The sequence below is a fragment of the Odocoileus virginianus genome, chromosome 5, assembly GCF_023699985.2.
Source record: "Odocoileus virginianus isolate 20LAN1187 ecotype Illinois chromosome 5, Ovbor_1.2, whole genome shotgun sequence".
Classification (NCBI taxonomy): Eukaryota; Metazoa; Chordata; class Mammalia; order Artiodactyla; family Cervidae; genus Odocoileus; species Odocoileus virginianus.
In genome coordinates this window covers 59,878,339-59,893,064 of record NC_069678.1, presented here as the reverse complement: position 1 = coordinate 59,893,064, position 14,726 = coordinate 59,878,339, and the positions used below count along the sequence as shown (strand labels likewise).

Here is a 14,726-nt window from a genome sequence, read left to right as displayed (position 1 = left end):
TTACTGATTGCATTTTATAATTTGAGGTTTTTCTGAAAATAAGTATTGTTAAAAATGAGTACCTGTTTAGCTTTAGTTGTAGTCTTTCCCGTCCTTTCTAATTTACTGTAATCGTTAATGGTTGATGTTGCAGGTTTTCTGGAGGGTATTGTTAAGATACCAGTTCCTAATGAGACATAGATAATAGTCTGACATGACAAATGACAACTTGCGGTCACATTTTAAACATGCTTTGACTAGATGAAAACCATTTTTTAAAAAAAATAAAGGGAAAGGAGGAGAGAGAGAAAGAGTAGTTTTTGTGTTTTTTTAGATATTTAATAGTTGTTTCTTTTGGAAATATAGAAGGAATTAGGTCCTAGACTTTACCTTCACCACCTATTGTGGAACCTTTATTAAGTCAGTTTTATCTCTCTGGGTTTGCTAATCTATAAAATGAGGTAGATGGGGTAGGTTTTATTGCCAGGTTCATGATCAAGTAAATTTATGCATTTGGAAATATGTAGTACTATATGAACTTAAGCTGGTTCTGCTATTCTTTTAAATGTCTAAATTAAAATTGCCCTCATACTAAAATTTCCAGTATTATACTAAACTCACATTTATATGTATTTATATACTAAACTCATAATGAAAGATGATCAGTTTGTTTGTTGGTGGGCCAAAGTAATGCTTACAGTATAACTATTTTCAAATGCCTGTTTTCCAGAAGCTGATCTTTGATTTAATTGGATATAATGGACTTCCCTGGTGGCTCAGTGGTAAAGAACCTGCCTGCCAAGGAAAGGACATGCAAGTTCGTTTCCTGGGTTGGGAAAATCCTCTGGAGGAGGAAATGGCAACCCACTGCCATATTCTTGGCTGGGAAATCCCATGGATCGAGAAACCTGGCGGCTATAGTCCATGGGGTTGCAAAAGACTCAGACACGACTTAGTGACTGAGGGTGTGTGCATGCATGTGCGCGCACATACACACACTCTCTCTCTCTCTCCCTCCCTCCCTCCCTCCCCTCTTTCCCTCTTTCTCTCCTTCTCTGTCTCTCACCAGTCTCATTCCTGTCCTATGACCCAATATAGTACAATTTTATTTTGAACATAGAATACTAAAATACATGTCTGTAGGCAAACCATTCCTGCTTCCCCTCCCCCAGTCCTCATCCAGGTATACCATCCATCACATCATGTTTCTTAAAACCTCCTCGTGTGCCTTACATACTGTGATTAGTGCTATCTTTGAGCGCTGGGTGTTCTGGTTTATGCCAGCTATACGTATAAATGCTATCAGTCGTTTAACATTTGGCATCTTAATGAATGGAACATATTTTAGACCATTTTCAGAGCATTGCAGTGGTAACTGTTTACCAATAAAAACAAAACTCAGTATGGTATTTATTTGCATTTAGCACAGTTCGAGGAGTTTTACAAACTATGCAGACCCCAGTTGCAATTCAGTCTATTATTGACAATATCTAATAACATCAGCAAAAGTGTACCTTTTATGCTTAAGTATAATAACTTATTTTTTATCAGAAGACTGTTAAATGGAATAATTATTGGAGTGTTCAAAAAGGACCAAATGCTCAAAGAGCTATTTCTTTTAAGCTGGTTTGAAAGACGTGCTGGTTTCTCTTGTTTAAGCCTTTCAAACCTATTTCAGAAGTTTCCAAGAAAGGAAAAACAGCCATTGTAAGGCCACTCTGTGTATAGTGAATCTGGGACCAGATGAAGATAATCATTAACTTTGCTGTAGCCTTGGATAGAGGTTGTGCTTAAACTTGGGAAATAAAGTTTGAAGTGAAAGTGGATTAATATTTTTAAATGTTGATATGCTGTGTAATATGTGTGGAGGTTTAATCCATTTTGAGCTAGAAGTGAGCTAGAACTGTTCAAAAGATGTTCAGTTTCCCAGTCATGTCCGACTGTTTGCGACCCCATGAACCGAAGCACACCCGTCCTCCCTGTCCCTCACCATCTCCCAGAGTTTGGCCAAGTTCATGTCCATTGTATTGGTGATACCATCCAGCCACCTCGTCCTCTAACATTCTCTTCTTCAACATCAAAAGATGTTAAGTGAGCTAAAAAAACTCTTTCTATGGTTACATTATTCTCTTTTTACCCTACTCCACAGCTTCCCATTAAAGGAACCAAATTTAAAAGTAGCACTGTTTTGACTGTGGCAGTTTGAGATGGTGGTATGACACTTGAAAATATATAATACTGAATAATGGTCTTTTGTTAAAATGAGTCAATGCTATAGATAAGAACCATTCTCTTGTAAGAATTAAAAGGAACAAGTAGGAACCTTGGGAAAGTATGCCTTAAAACAATGTAAGTCACCATGTAGACTAGAATGTCACACTTACGGCAATAGCGTGATGCAGACTGTTTTCAAAATGGAATTTTTAATATCTCATAAGAATTTATCTTAAGAGGCCTAGCTTTTGAAAAATTGGGCACTTTTTGGCTCTTTAATTTTGTTCCCCCCTTTCTGCTCCATATTTTAGTAGAAAGAAGGAAAATACTAGAATATCCGTGTCTTTTTGCTAGTACTTTTGAACTTCCAGCATCTCTGACTTCTGATGAGCCTGAATAGACATCTTGAAATGAATAGGCAAGGTTTTAGTTATAAAGGTTTTGTCATTTGAGGCATCTTTTGAATTTGTGTTCTTGAATTTATCTTATAGGAGTTGTTTCTAGATGACTTGTTTATAACTGTTGAATTAACTGAATAAAACACAGCCACAAACTGTCCAGTGGTGATAACACTAAAATAATTTGCTAATAGTTTTATCTTTAAATTTTCCAGATGTTTGTGGTTAAATTTATAAGAGGTAGAATGATACAGTAGGAGTACTATAATAGGAAAGTCTTTGTGATCTCCTATTAGATAACCTTCCTTTATTGACCTTGCAGGATTGCTAACTTTAAAAATATGTTGTGTATTAGTAAAGGTAAAGGAATGTTTGTACTTAAGTAACATTAAAATTTTTCCTTCTGCTTTCTTACAATATAGTTTTTATTCTAAATAACATCTTAAATTATTTCTGCCTCCCTTCTCACACTCATTTTAAGCCAGAGAGCAGCTTGATAGCAGACCTTGGGTTTAATTTTCCCTGTATTGATGGGAGCGAATATTTTAAAGAATTCAGAGATCTGAAATCATATGTTTGTGTGCATGCTAACTCACTTCAGTCGTGTCTGACCCTTTGCGACCCTGTGGACTGTAGCCCACCAGGCTCCTCTGTCCATGGGATTCTCCAGGCAAGAATACTGGAGTGGGTTGCCATGCCCTCCTCCAGAGAATCTACCCAACCCAGGAATTGAACCCATGTCTCTTAATGTCTCCTGCATTAGCAGGCAGGTTCTTTACCACTAGTGCCACCTGGGAAGCCCAAAATCCTATCTCTTGAATGACATATATTATAAGATACATATTTGCCTTTGAAATCAGTTACACATTACTGTTTTTATTTCTAGATTCAGGAATGTTTTAGATTTTTCTCTATGTTTAAATAAACATAATGTCAGAGGAAGGATTATGCAGGAAGTTTTAGTTTGTCTTAGTTCAGACGTTAAAATGTAACTGTAGTTTTTGGTGTCATATCAGTTGTTGAATAATTCTGTAATGTTCATGAAGATTTACTACACAGAGATGCTAATTTTTCTTCTTTTCTCCCCCCTCCCCCCCAGCCATCTGTTGAGTCTTCAAGTCCAGGTAAGTATTTTGTATATTTTTTATAATCTTTATTTAGCTAGCATTTGACTTATTAGTTACATAAAGGTTAGAGGAGTTAGACTATCATCTGACTGACTTTTCTTCTGAATGCTTCTTTTCTCTGGGGAAAAAGAAATGGATGAAATATTTGACTGCCCATGAAAGTACAGGTGAGGCTGCTGTGAGTTCAACCTCATGACTTTTTGTGGGTTTCTTCTCTCTCTCTCTTCTTTTTTAATGAATTGCCACATGTATTTTGTGTAGTTTTTATTTGCTGTTTGATTTGAAGTGTATTTTTTAAAAGGAGTCTTTAACTGCTTAGATATATTTGCTTATATAGAAAATTCAAAGTATTTTATTTGAGAAAAATATTGTTAATGCGTTTAATGAGAGCGGGAAAGGTAAAATAAAAGGTTCAACAAATGAGTATTGTAAATTAAGGAAGTTATTTTAAAATTTTATTAGAATCAGGTTTTTTCCTCTGACCATGTATCTGACCTGTAGTCTCCTTCAAATACAATATAGATTTCATTTTTTTCTTTAACTTTGAGGTTGCAAATGTATGATGTTTGTGCCAAATCTTGGCATTAATATTAATGTTTTTTGTTCAGCTAGTATAGTGAGCTTAAAAAATTAGAATATTTTATTTAAAATCTGGATTTAAGTTTTTTATGCTCAAAGGTTCTGATACCACTGGGTCCAGCATTCCTGTGTGTCAGCAATTGGTAGAAGCTAAATAGCAGTCAGGAAAGAATTTGGTATGTGTTGGTCTTCCTGCCTCAATGTCCAGGGATTTTACTGAGAGCGGAGACTGCCCTCTGTAGTGGGGTGGGCAGGTGAAGGAAGAGCCTAAAGTAGCTTAGGAAGAGTGAGAAAGAGAACTCTCCTGAGTCATGGTATTTTATTTGAAAACATCTCACATTGCATATTTAGTAATGCTATATTACGGACCTTATCAGATGATTGAAGCACTTTTTTGTGTTTTACATTTTAGGAAGTTTTGGAAAATACTGAAAATAAGGCTTTTTTAGTTGTTCAGGGTCTTTTTCTTGAACACAAATCATTGTGCTCTGTGTCAGGTAGGAGTTGAGTTAGAATAACTCTGAATCCCTTCTAAATGGTTCAGTTCAGTCAGTCACTCGGTCGCATCTGACTCTTTGCGGCTCTGTGGACTGCAGCACGCCAGGCTTCCCTGTCGTCACCAGCTCCCTGTACCACAAATTGACAGTTGATTTGGTCATATTTATTTTAGCTGAAAGTGTCTTCCTGATATTCTTGGAAGTGAAGTACATTATTAGAATTTGTGACATTTCTGAAACTCAAGGATTTTTTTTTTCTTGTTTATAAATATGTTCTAGATGGAAGTAGGTTGGAAGAAGTTGGAAATAATATGACCTCAGATAAATCAAATTACCATATCCTTTTTAGGATATGGTCTTGTGCCTTTATATTTTTTTTTCTTTCAGATACAGAAACCCATTTTCATTGAAAAGATAAGTTCTAGTTTTTGTAGTGTTGTGACTTTGTAAATAGATCATTTTTCTGTGAACTTTCAAAACTTTCGTTAGGTGATACATAGGTACGTAAAAATAATTACTCTAAAAGTGATAGGAATAAGTGGCTTTCTCAGTTTCCATCGCATTTAAAACAGCTTAGGGTGAGCTGGAAGAATAGTGGAGCTGGAAGAAAACAAATGTCTTTGATAGCTTTTATTACTTGCTGAGCGCTTGTATTAATACAAATAGAATGAATATTTTTTTGTTTTCAGAGTAAGAAAGATCTTTTGAGGTAGACAGCATTTGTTGCATCAGGCTTCTGTCCACAGAAACGTTTATTGTTCTTACAAGTAGTGCTAATATGTAGGCAATTTAAAAAATTGATGGAGAAATTTGAAATAGAAACTTAATGTAAAAAAATTTGGTCCATTGGTGAAATGCTGTGTCGTTTGTAACATCTTTCACTTTGGAGTTGAAGTGAAAATCACTCAGTCGTGTCCAACTCTTTCTGACCCCATGGACTATGCAGTCCATGGAATTCTCCAGGCCAAAATATTGGTGTGGGTAGCCTTTCCCTTCTCCAGGTCATCTTCCCAACCCAGGAATCGAACCGGGGTCTCCTGCATTGCAGGCAGATTCTTTATCAACTGAGCTATGAGGGAATTGATGCTAATAATAATAGTCATGTGACCCAGGCTCAATAGTTTGTTGATTCCACCAGTATAAACTAATTACATCTGGTAGCCGTTAGAGGTGGAGTTTTAGGGTAGGAAGGTAATAGAATGATTAAACAAGTCCACACGATATATTAAACTGAATTTATCTTCTGAGTCATTGCAAAGAGGTAAGGTACTTTTTTAGTAATTTTGCAGTAGGATGGAATTCTATGATAAAGCAGTGATATTTGCATTAATTCTGAAGCAAAATATTTACATAAAGCACCAGACTCCTTAGCCCTAATAATTTACTTTTGGGATTCTTTTCCCTTGGAGATAACCTAATGATGGGCCTTAGTAATTAACAGGAAGGATGGTTAGTTGGTCTTGAAGAACAAGGTAAAAAGAAGTCAACTGAAACAAAGAAGTCAAGATTAAGGCAAGAAAAAAAACTGAAATTGAAAGTTTATAGAGAACAGTGCAGTGTATGTGTGGGGAAAGGAATTTAAGAGTGTTGAGAGAAAAGGTTCACTTCACCCACACTTTGTAATTTCATATAATGATAGGGTTAAAGTAACAAAGCTTTAAATATAATTGGCTTTGCAAATAATGAACAAAAATGGGGGACTTCAAGAGTGTGTGTGTATGTATATATATATAATACTTGTGATTTGGTACTGTTTTCTCATGTGAGCTTGATTTTTAAGTTGGTACAAGATTGTAAGTAGTTAGGAATTAAGCATAATTATTTTTAACAATATTTGCATCCAGTAGGAATTATATTATGATTAGGATAATAATATGCAAAATGGTAACATGAGGGTTTTTAGGATCCTTTTGCCAGCAAGGGAGAAAAGTATAGCAACATCTGTAGGAATACATAATTACTGACTAAGCATCCTAGAAGATTGCTGTGTGAAGTGAAAAGTTTTGGGACTGTTTTCTATTGAAAACTGAGAAACAAGGGATAATGAATGGGACAAAAAAGCTATAACTAAATTAGTAATTCTCAAACTGCTCTTAGGGAACCCTGTGTCTAGTCCTTCAGCCAGTTCTAAGATTCCTTTCTAAAATTGTACCACGTGATTATTCTTTTCTAGAAGAAGTTAAGATAATATACTTTTCTAGATGTTTTTTTAACTTTATAATTTGCTCTCAGACTTTGGTAACTAATGTGTACTGTACAAGATAGACTAGCTGATTTAGCAGTTATATATTTCGTTATTTTATATTTAATAGCAATATTTTGTTATGTTCCTCCAAGAGCACAGTGACTTCTAAGTGCTTTGCCCTCTGACCTAGCTTGCTTTTTACTCATCTTAGTAAACCATAGGTTCTCTTCAAGTATTCTTTGAGGCAGAATATCTACTGCTTCTGAAACTCTTGACTAAGCAGGATCCTTAGAGAGCAGAAAAAGCACAGGCATTGGAATTAGCAGATCCAGAATTAAAATTCCATTCTCGGCACCTACTGGCTCTGCGAGTTTAAATATGCTACTTAAACTCTTTGAACTTCAAGTTTTTATTTTTACTTCTTAGGATTGTTGGAAGATTAAGTGAGATATGTGAAGTGTTTGAGCATAGTATTTGGCACCTAGTAAACACTCAAAAAATGGTTCTTAATGCTAAAAATATCGGGAGGTAACAACCACCCTGGAGTCTCAGGTGCCCCCCTATTCTTAATTGTCTGATTTTCCAAGAAATCAGCATCTGTATTTCTTTGCTTTACTTATTGGTTTTCTTCGAAGAATGAAGTAGAAGAGTAGGTATATCTATTAATATAACATTTAACACTTTAAACTGGTAAAAGTAAATTGCTAATTGATTTTTTTGTTTGTTTAAATAACTCATTTATTAGTTAACAGTCTCTTGCAAACAATCTTTTGTCCACTTTTGGCATAGTGGGGATAGTTTATAGAATATACTCATTATATGCCCAGCATTTGCAATCTACTGTTACAAGTTTTGACCCTATTGAGTTCAGCAATATTCCCCAGCCACAAGGCTAAAAATAGATTAGTTATACAACAGTTACCTACTGGATTATTTTTAATACCTTTCATAAGACTTTTGTATGCAATTTTAATAAACTTTGCTGTTTATACTCTGTCTTTGGGTTACTTCAACTAAGTTAAGGACAGCTATCTTCATATTAAAATATACTTTTGTGGACGTGCTAGTAGAATAATATTTGAGTTCAGTTTTTTATTTTTCAGTTTTCCCTAGACTATATATTCAGATGATGGTATATTTCATACTATATATTCATACTTATTGGGTCTATTAAATATTAGTCAAGTAATTAAGAATTGTGATTTTTTTTCACACAGAAGATTATTTTTATTTGATATGACCACATTATTTACAACTGAAGCTTTGGAAGATTACAGTACTCTTCAGACACTCTGCCCTCATTTTATAGTTGCAACTGTAAATATATAGAAGTAAAACAGGGTAAAAAAAATCCTTAAAGATGTTTTGTTGGGGGTGATAAGTAAGGGCAGGAATTTTAGAAAACAGGAAATAAAATTTGCTGTGCATAGCTTTTCCCTCATACTTTTACTTGACTTATATCCAGTTTCAAATAACATATACATTAATATTAATAAGGTACACATAATTTGGTTTACCAAACTGTTCAAAATATTCTTTACCAGGAGGTTCAGCAACATCAGATGACCATGAATTTGATCCATCAGCTGACATGCTGGTTCATGATTTTGATGATGAACGCACATTAGAAGAGGAAGAAATGATGGAAGGAGAAACAAACTTCAGTTCTGAAATAGAGGATCTTGCAAGGGTAAATAACAATAAGAGCTAGAGGATGAAGCGGTTATAACTTTTTTATGGAGAGAGGAAACACTTTAAATTTTAGTTCTCTATGTTATTTTGGGGAGAGTGATATTTTATATATATATATTTATATATTCAATACTGAGAAATTCTATGTGGCCATAGGTGGGATATTTAATCTTTGAAATGAAAGGTATTTTTTAAAAAGAACTTTATTATATGAATTAGAATTCAATAGTTACTTCGATAAGACACCACAGATACTGGATCAAAAATATCAGAAAAATGGGTACTGAATTTCATCGTACATATCTTCTGTCCTCCCCCAGCTACTGTACCTTTTATTTACTCCCCTTCAGAAGCATGTCATCCTGTTCCTCATGTCTTGCCTACTCTATAATGTGCCCTAAATTGTGTCTGCCTTTCCTGTAAAGATAACCAGTGATTTCATTGTTACATCCATTGGTCACTTTTTTCTCTGCTCTCAAGAGATACTCAGCACAGTTTACCATTCCCTTCCTGCACTGTCTCTTCCCTATCTTCTTGTTCCTGTCGAGCGGCTTTTGCAGACCAGTCTTCCTTTCCTCAAGGTTTAATGTTGGAATTTCCCAGTTCTCAGGTCTGGGCTTTGTTTTCATCCGTCAGTCCTTCTCAGAGTGTAGTGTGAGAGTCAGCCCCATCAGCATCACCCATGGACTTCCTGAGAAATAGGCATTCCTGTGCCTTTCCCCCAAGCATGCTAAGTCAAAATTGGGGTGGGGTGGTGGACTCAAATCTACATCATCATTAAGTATGCACACCAAGTTTAAAAATTGCTCATTACTAGGTGATTGATCTAATCTTGTGTCTGTATGCTTAATATTTCTTAGTTATTTTTCTAGCATTATCCTGTTTGCTGTCTCCACTACCCACCTGCTTGACATTTCTGCTGGGCTATCTCAGTAGACATCTTTAAATTTTAAAGGTCTAAAGCAGAACTGTTGATTGATACTCTCTTCATTTGCCTGTTCTTCCCTGTTTTTTCCGTCTCAGTAAAAAATGGCAACACTCTATACCTTGTTGAGAAAGTCAGAAGCCAGGGAGTCATCTTCCTTCATTCTCAGTGTCTGTTCCTAAATAAGCCTATCATTTCTATCCAGAAATATCTGACTCTTGTTCCATCTCTACTGCTACTACCCTCAAGCCAGGTCACCATCATTTTTAGCTTAGAATATTACAGTAGCTTCCTAACTGGTTTCTTCATGGCCTCTTTCACCATTTTTCTCCAATGTATTACCACAGTAACCATGATGAACTTTTCAAAATATGAATCAGTTTATGTCAGCCTCCTATTTAACACTCTTCGTTGGCTTCCTGTTACACCAGAAGAAAATCCAGACTTCTTGCCCTGGCCAGCAAGGCCACCTACATATGGTGCTTTGTTCATGTCTTACACTGCCCCGTCATGGTGTCTATAGCTGTGTTAGCTGCTTTTGTTCTTAGATGTGCTGGCTTTTCTCTATTTCAAGGCTTTTTACCTCATTCCCACTCTCTGGTGTGTGCATTCTGAGGCTGACTCCTTTTTCTGTCAAGTCCCGGCTTAATGTTCCCTCTTCAAAATGGCTTTTCCTGGTCCCCAGTCAGCTTTTTTTAGCTGCTGTACCCCATTCATTGCTTTCTTTCTATGTAACACAGTTTGTAACTGTATGTTTGTTAAGTTTTTGTCTATTATATTCTCCTTAGTTCTATGAGAGGAGGGATAGTCTGTTTACCAGTATATTTCATAGCACCTAGCAAGAGTGGTCACTGAAAATTTTTGAATGAATGGATAAACCAGTTTGGTATGTTATCATTAAAAGGTGTTATGTGTACAGTCTGCTGTACTTCAGAACAAAAAAAATAAGTAAATAAGACATATGCCAGTCTTTAAGCATTTGGAGTATATAATGTCATGAAAAAAATGAATTCTTATACCTTTATGGTAATAAAGATTAATCTGTGCTTCACAATCTTAGTTCGGAACTTTAAAGAGCTGAAAAAAATATTCCGACTAAGTCAAATTTTGTCAGTTCCATTTTGTATCATGTAGTAATTAAAACTGGCTTAATCCATAAACCTAAGCAATTCAATATTTTGTTATTTTAAGCCAGACAACAGAATTGATCTTAGTGGTAATGGTGTAGAGCTGTTAAAAAGCTTTTTAAGGATGAGTTAAAAAGCACATGAGGAATCTGGACTCAGAACTATTCTTTAGGAGGGGCTAGAAAGCATTCAAAAGACTGGTATAATTTGCTTGGATGATTCAGAACCTAGGCAAACATCAAAGGAAACAGTTGATTTAAATGTCAGTCATGGTTGCTTCATATATTCATGAAGTGGAAAGGTGATTATTTCCAAATATTTGCCTGTGTTTCAAAGAAATTTACCACTTTGGCTATATTTTCTTGTTTCTAAATAACCCATCCATGGGATAAAAGGTAAAGGAAAAAAATCTTACATTTTCCATTTTTTCACATTCTGTATTGCTCAAGTAATTTGAGTAATTACTCAAGAAGAGGTAATCAAGTATGGTCAAAATAGGTTATGAGGTGGAATGATTATTATTTTATTTCAGAAAATGGGCTGCTATATTTAACTAGTACAAAATTACTAAGGGACTTTGCTAAAACTTTTATCATGTTGTGGTCTTTTCCTATTTTTTCCCTTTATTCAACCTGCTTCCTCAGTCTGTTACAACCCCAAAATTTGCTTTCAAATGCTCCCTTTTTTATAAAAAGTAATTAAAATAGAATTATTTGTAGAATATATACAAAGGGAGAGAAAGACAAGGGAACCAATCTTGATCATTCTTTTCAACCAGACAGTCTTAAACCTTCTCTGAGACTACTTCTAACCTTTCCTAGAGTAATTAAGGCTTAGGTGTAAGTGGCATATAATCACCAGTGCTTTCATCTATAGCTTACAGCTAAGCTAGAGGGCAAATATATTGGATTTCCTGTAGTTGTAAACTCTTTAGGTACAAACCAAACTAGTTTTGTTTTTATTTAAAACAGAATGAGCAAGATTTTGCCATTGATGACTGATTTGCTTTTATAGAAGTAAAACATTATAGTTATGTCAGGAATTGGTAGGGCAGTTTATGCCTGGTACTTTGGTTGCTTGAAAAGGACCTTTGATGTAACGTGGCAAAATTTTGACAGTTGATTCATTCAGGAGTTATCAATGACTGCATAGCCTGAAGCTTTAAGTTCGTTTAATGTGAATTCTAAAATTTAAGTGAAAACTAGCTTTGATATGTATTGTTAACATTTGTATGTGTGAATCTTACCAACATAAAAGACATTTTAGTTAAGTTTATCATTTAAATGTTTTAAGAGAATTAGTTGTACAGGTTAGAATTTATTGATAATCTTAGAAGATGTGTCAGAATCATTCCCATAGTAAACTTTGGTTTGTAGGAATGGCACTCTGTTTTTCAAATGTACACTTAAAACCCACCATCTCACTTTGAACAGTAGCAGTCTGTTTCAGAGAAAGGAGATCAGGATCAGCTGTATCTTTATTTGTATTTTTGAAAAATCACATTATAACAATGTTAATTAATACTTTAAAGTGCTAAGCACATTTTACTTGGTGAATCTCCAGGGCTAGAGAATAAAGATTAAAGTGTGAGAGAGATTTTTTTTAAAGTATTCACAACACATGAATTATACAGGTAAGAAAAAAGCTCCAGCATGAGTGCTACAAAGAATAGTTCACTGTCTTCATCTTTTCCTGGTTTGTTTTATGGTCAAAGCCCAGCCTAAGAGGTTGGTTACCTTAGGAGCTCTCACTCTTGCCTCTTAGGCCTTCTTGCCTGAAAATCAGTCTCTTTCCTTCTTCCCAACTTCATTACCTGGTAAGTCAAAACAGGTATAAAGAGAGAACTGTCTATCCACCAAATGGCCCTTGAACGGCCGGCCACCATCTGCTACCATGTGCAGTAAATGACTAATCCCTTGATGTGAGGGAGAGGGAGCCACTTCCTCTGCAGCTAGGAGACAGATACTACTCCATCCTTATAATACTGCTGGTGGTGCTTGGTAACTGTACCCTGTTACTTGAAGATAAAGGTGAAATCTAATTTCAAATACTGTGTTTGTCTTTGAAAAAGTCTGTGCTCTTTTCACCTCCAACTAGTCTCCCTTCAGCTTATACAGACATCATTTTCCCTCTTTTTGTTAACAATAGACAAGTTACTTTTTAAAAGCACAATATGCAAGTATAGTCCACATGCCTGTATTTTTATTCATTTTGTACTGTGTCCGGTTTCCTTATTTTTATAGTCTCTCAACACAGCACGTCTTATTTTACTCTCCCTAAGAATGAGGTACACTTAACATAGGGTCATATTTCGAGGAAAGGAGTATGTATATGTATATGTATGTAAGGGCTCTGTAAAGCAGTGAGTCAGAGTGCCTCTTTAAAACTTAGCTGCCCTGGTTTAATCAGTGAGTGGCTTTGGACCGGTTATTTAACATGATTAAGCATCAGTGTTATTACACAGATGATATATGTAAAGCATTTAGCAAATGTCTGATATATGATAATCACTCAAATCTTAATAGTTATTCATAAAATTCTCGAAGAAATCTGTAACAAAACTAACCCAAACTGTGGAGAACCCTTGTACTTGAGCCATGATTTTTTTTCACTCTTCTCCTCCCATTTCTTAACACTTGTATGAATGGGAGCACTTTATTGTGATGTTTCAATTAATTTGCGGAAAGCCCCTTAGTATGTGGTAGAACATAGACATTGGCGGTATAAGCTAATGAGAAAGTCTATGGAACAGGTAACTGATGGGTCCTAGTATATTGTACTGTCAGCCAGTTTAATCCTCTTTTTTTTTTTTTCAGAGGGGAATAACAACTTTTGCTTTACAGGGTAGCATTACTTTTTATTTCAGATATTTGGGGGCTAATAATAGAAATCCATTTTGAGCAAGCTTGGGCAAAGTGAAGATTTAGTTGTAAGGCCCATGTAACTTCATTAAGGGCACGGGGAGGTCTGGACTTCCGGGACTTCTGTGCCACCAGAACACTTTTTTACATGGTGGTGTCCTTTTTCAGTCTAGTTTTCATCATATATTGTAAGTTTTTAGGCTCCAAGATTTATTGCTTGGGATACAGCCTATATTCTTTAGCTCCTGTTGGTAAAAATCTGGAAACAAATTATGGTCAAGCTTGGGTCCTGTGCCCTTTTCAAATGGATGGTCAGGGAATGCAGTGATTCCAGTTGAGTTAGATGCTGTGAGTCCAGGAGGTAAGCTTTCAGTCAAAATACATGCTTGGAATGGAGGAAAGAACATTTCTGGAAAAATGAATGTAGAAAGAAAGGATTGGATGACAGACAACAAGAAATGATAATTGAATTTGAAATTGGAGATTCCTCAGCAAAATTGATTTGGGGTTTTATGTATTTGTGTTTGCTGTTAGGGCTTCCGTTTAGATCAAGTAAGATACTTTTTAATACTATGTGGATCATGGTTGTTGCTTACTAATTTGTTGTTTCTAAAACTTGCTGCTTACTTGTTATAACTTGATATTGGGCAACAGAAATTAAAAGTTAATTCCTAAGAAAAGCATAATACCACTACAGATTCTTTTGTTTTCAGTATTAAGCAAGAATTTTATTGATGGACTAGGCAGGTGTATTTTGTTGACACATGATAAAACCAACTTTGACCGAAAGTCAACTTTTTAGAAGTTTGTCAAAACTTTTTTAGACGTTTATTGTTTTCAATATTTTTTAGATGTCATATGAATATATATCTAGGTCTAAGGAATATCTGGAGTTAGAAATTCAGTGTCACAAGGACCTCTTGATCACTTTTAACCCATGGTTAAATCTGTTGATTTCTTCTGTGGGATTCCTTGTTTTTTCTTTACCATAGTCACTAATTTAGTTCAGATTCTGATTATACTCACATAAATGATAACAGTGGATTCCAACTTACAAACTAAATTTCTCCCTGCCTAGGTTCGTCTTCAATAATGTGTGCGTAATTTTCCAAAAGCCCTTCTATAGGGTGAATCACTGTTCA

General features: G+C 35.3%; 1 protein-coding gene across 15 annotated transcripts in view; it reads left to right on the top strand.

The window, feature by feature from the left end:
* The window catches only part of MIER1 (MIER1 transcriptional regulator), a 71,973-nt gene that overhangs the window by 11,483 nt on the left and 45,764 nt on the right, over nucleotides 1-14,726 (top strand). For 7 of the 15 annotated variants that reach the window (XM_070467986.1, XM_020896145.2, XM_070467983.1 and 4 more), the window contains 3 exons: nucleotides 3,691-3,715; nucleotides 3,849-3,885; nucleotides 8,524-8,669. In XM_070467986.1, the coding sequence (XP_070324087.1) occupies nucleotides 3,691-3,715; nucleotides 3,849-3,885; nucleotides 8,524-8,669 (208 nt within the window). The remainder of the gene's footprint in view (nucleotides 1-3,690; nucleotides 3,716-3,848; nucleotides 3,886-8,523; nucleotides 8,670-14,726) is intronic. The other 8 variants (XM_020896147.2, XM_070467984.1, XM_070467989.1 and 5 more) reach the window with 2 other exon arrangements.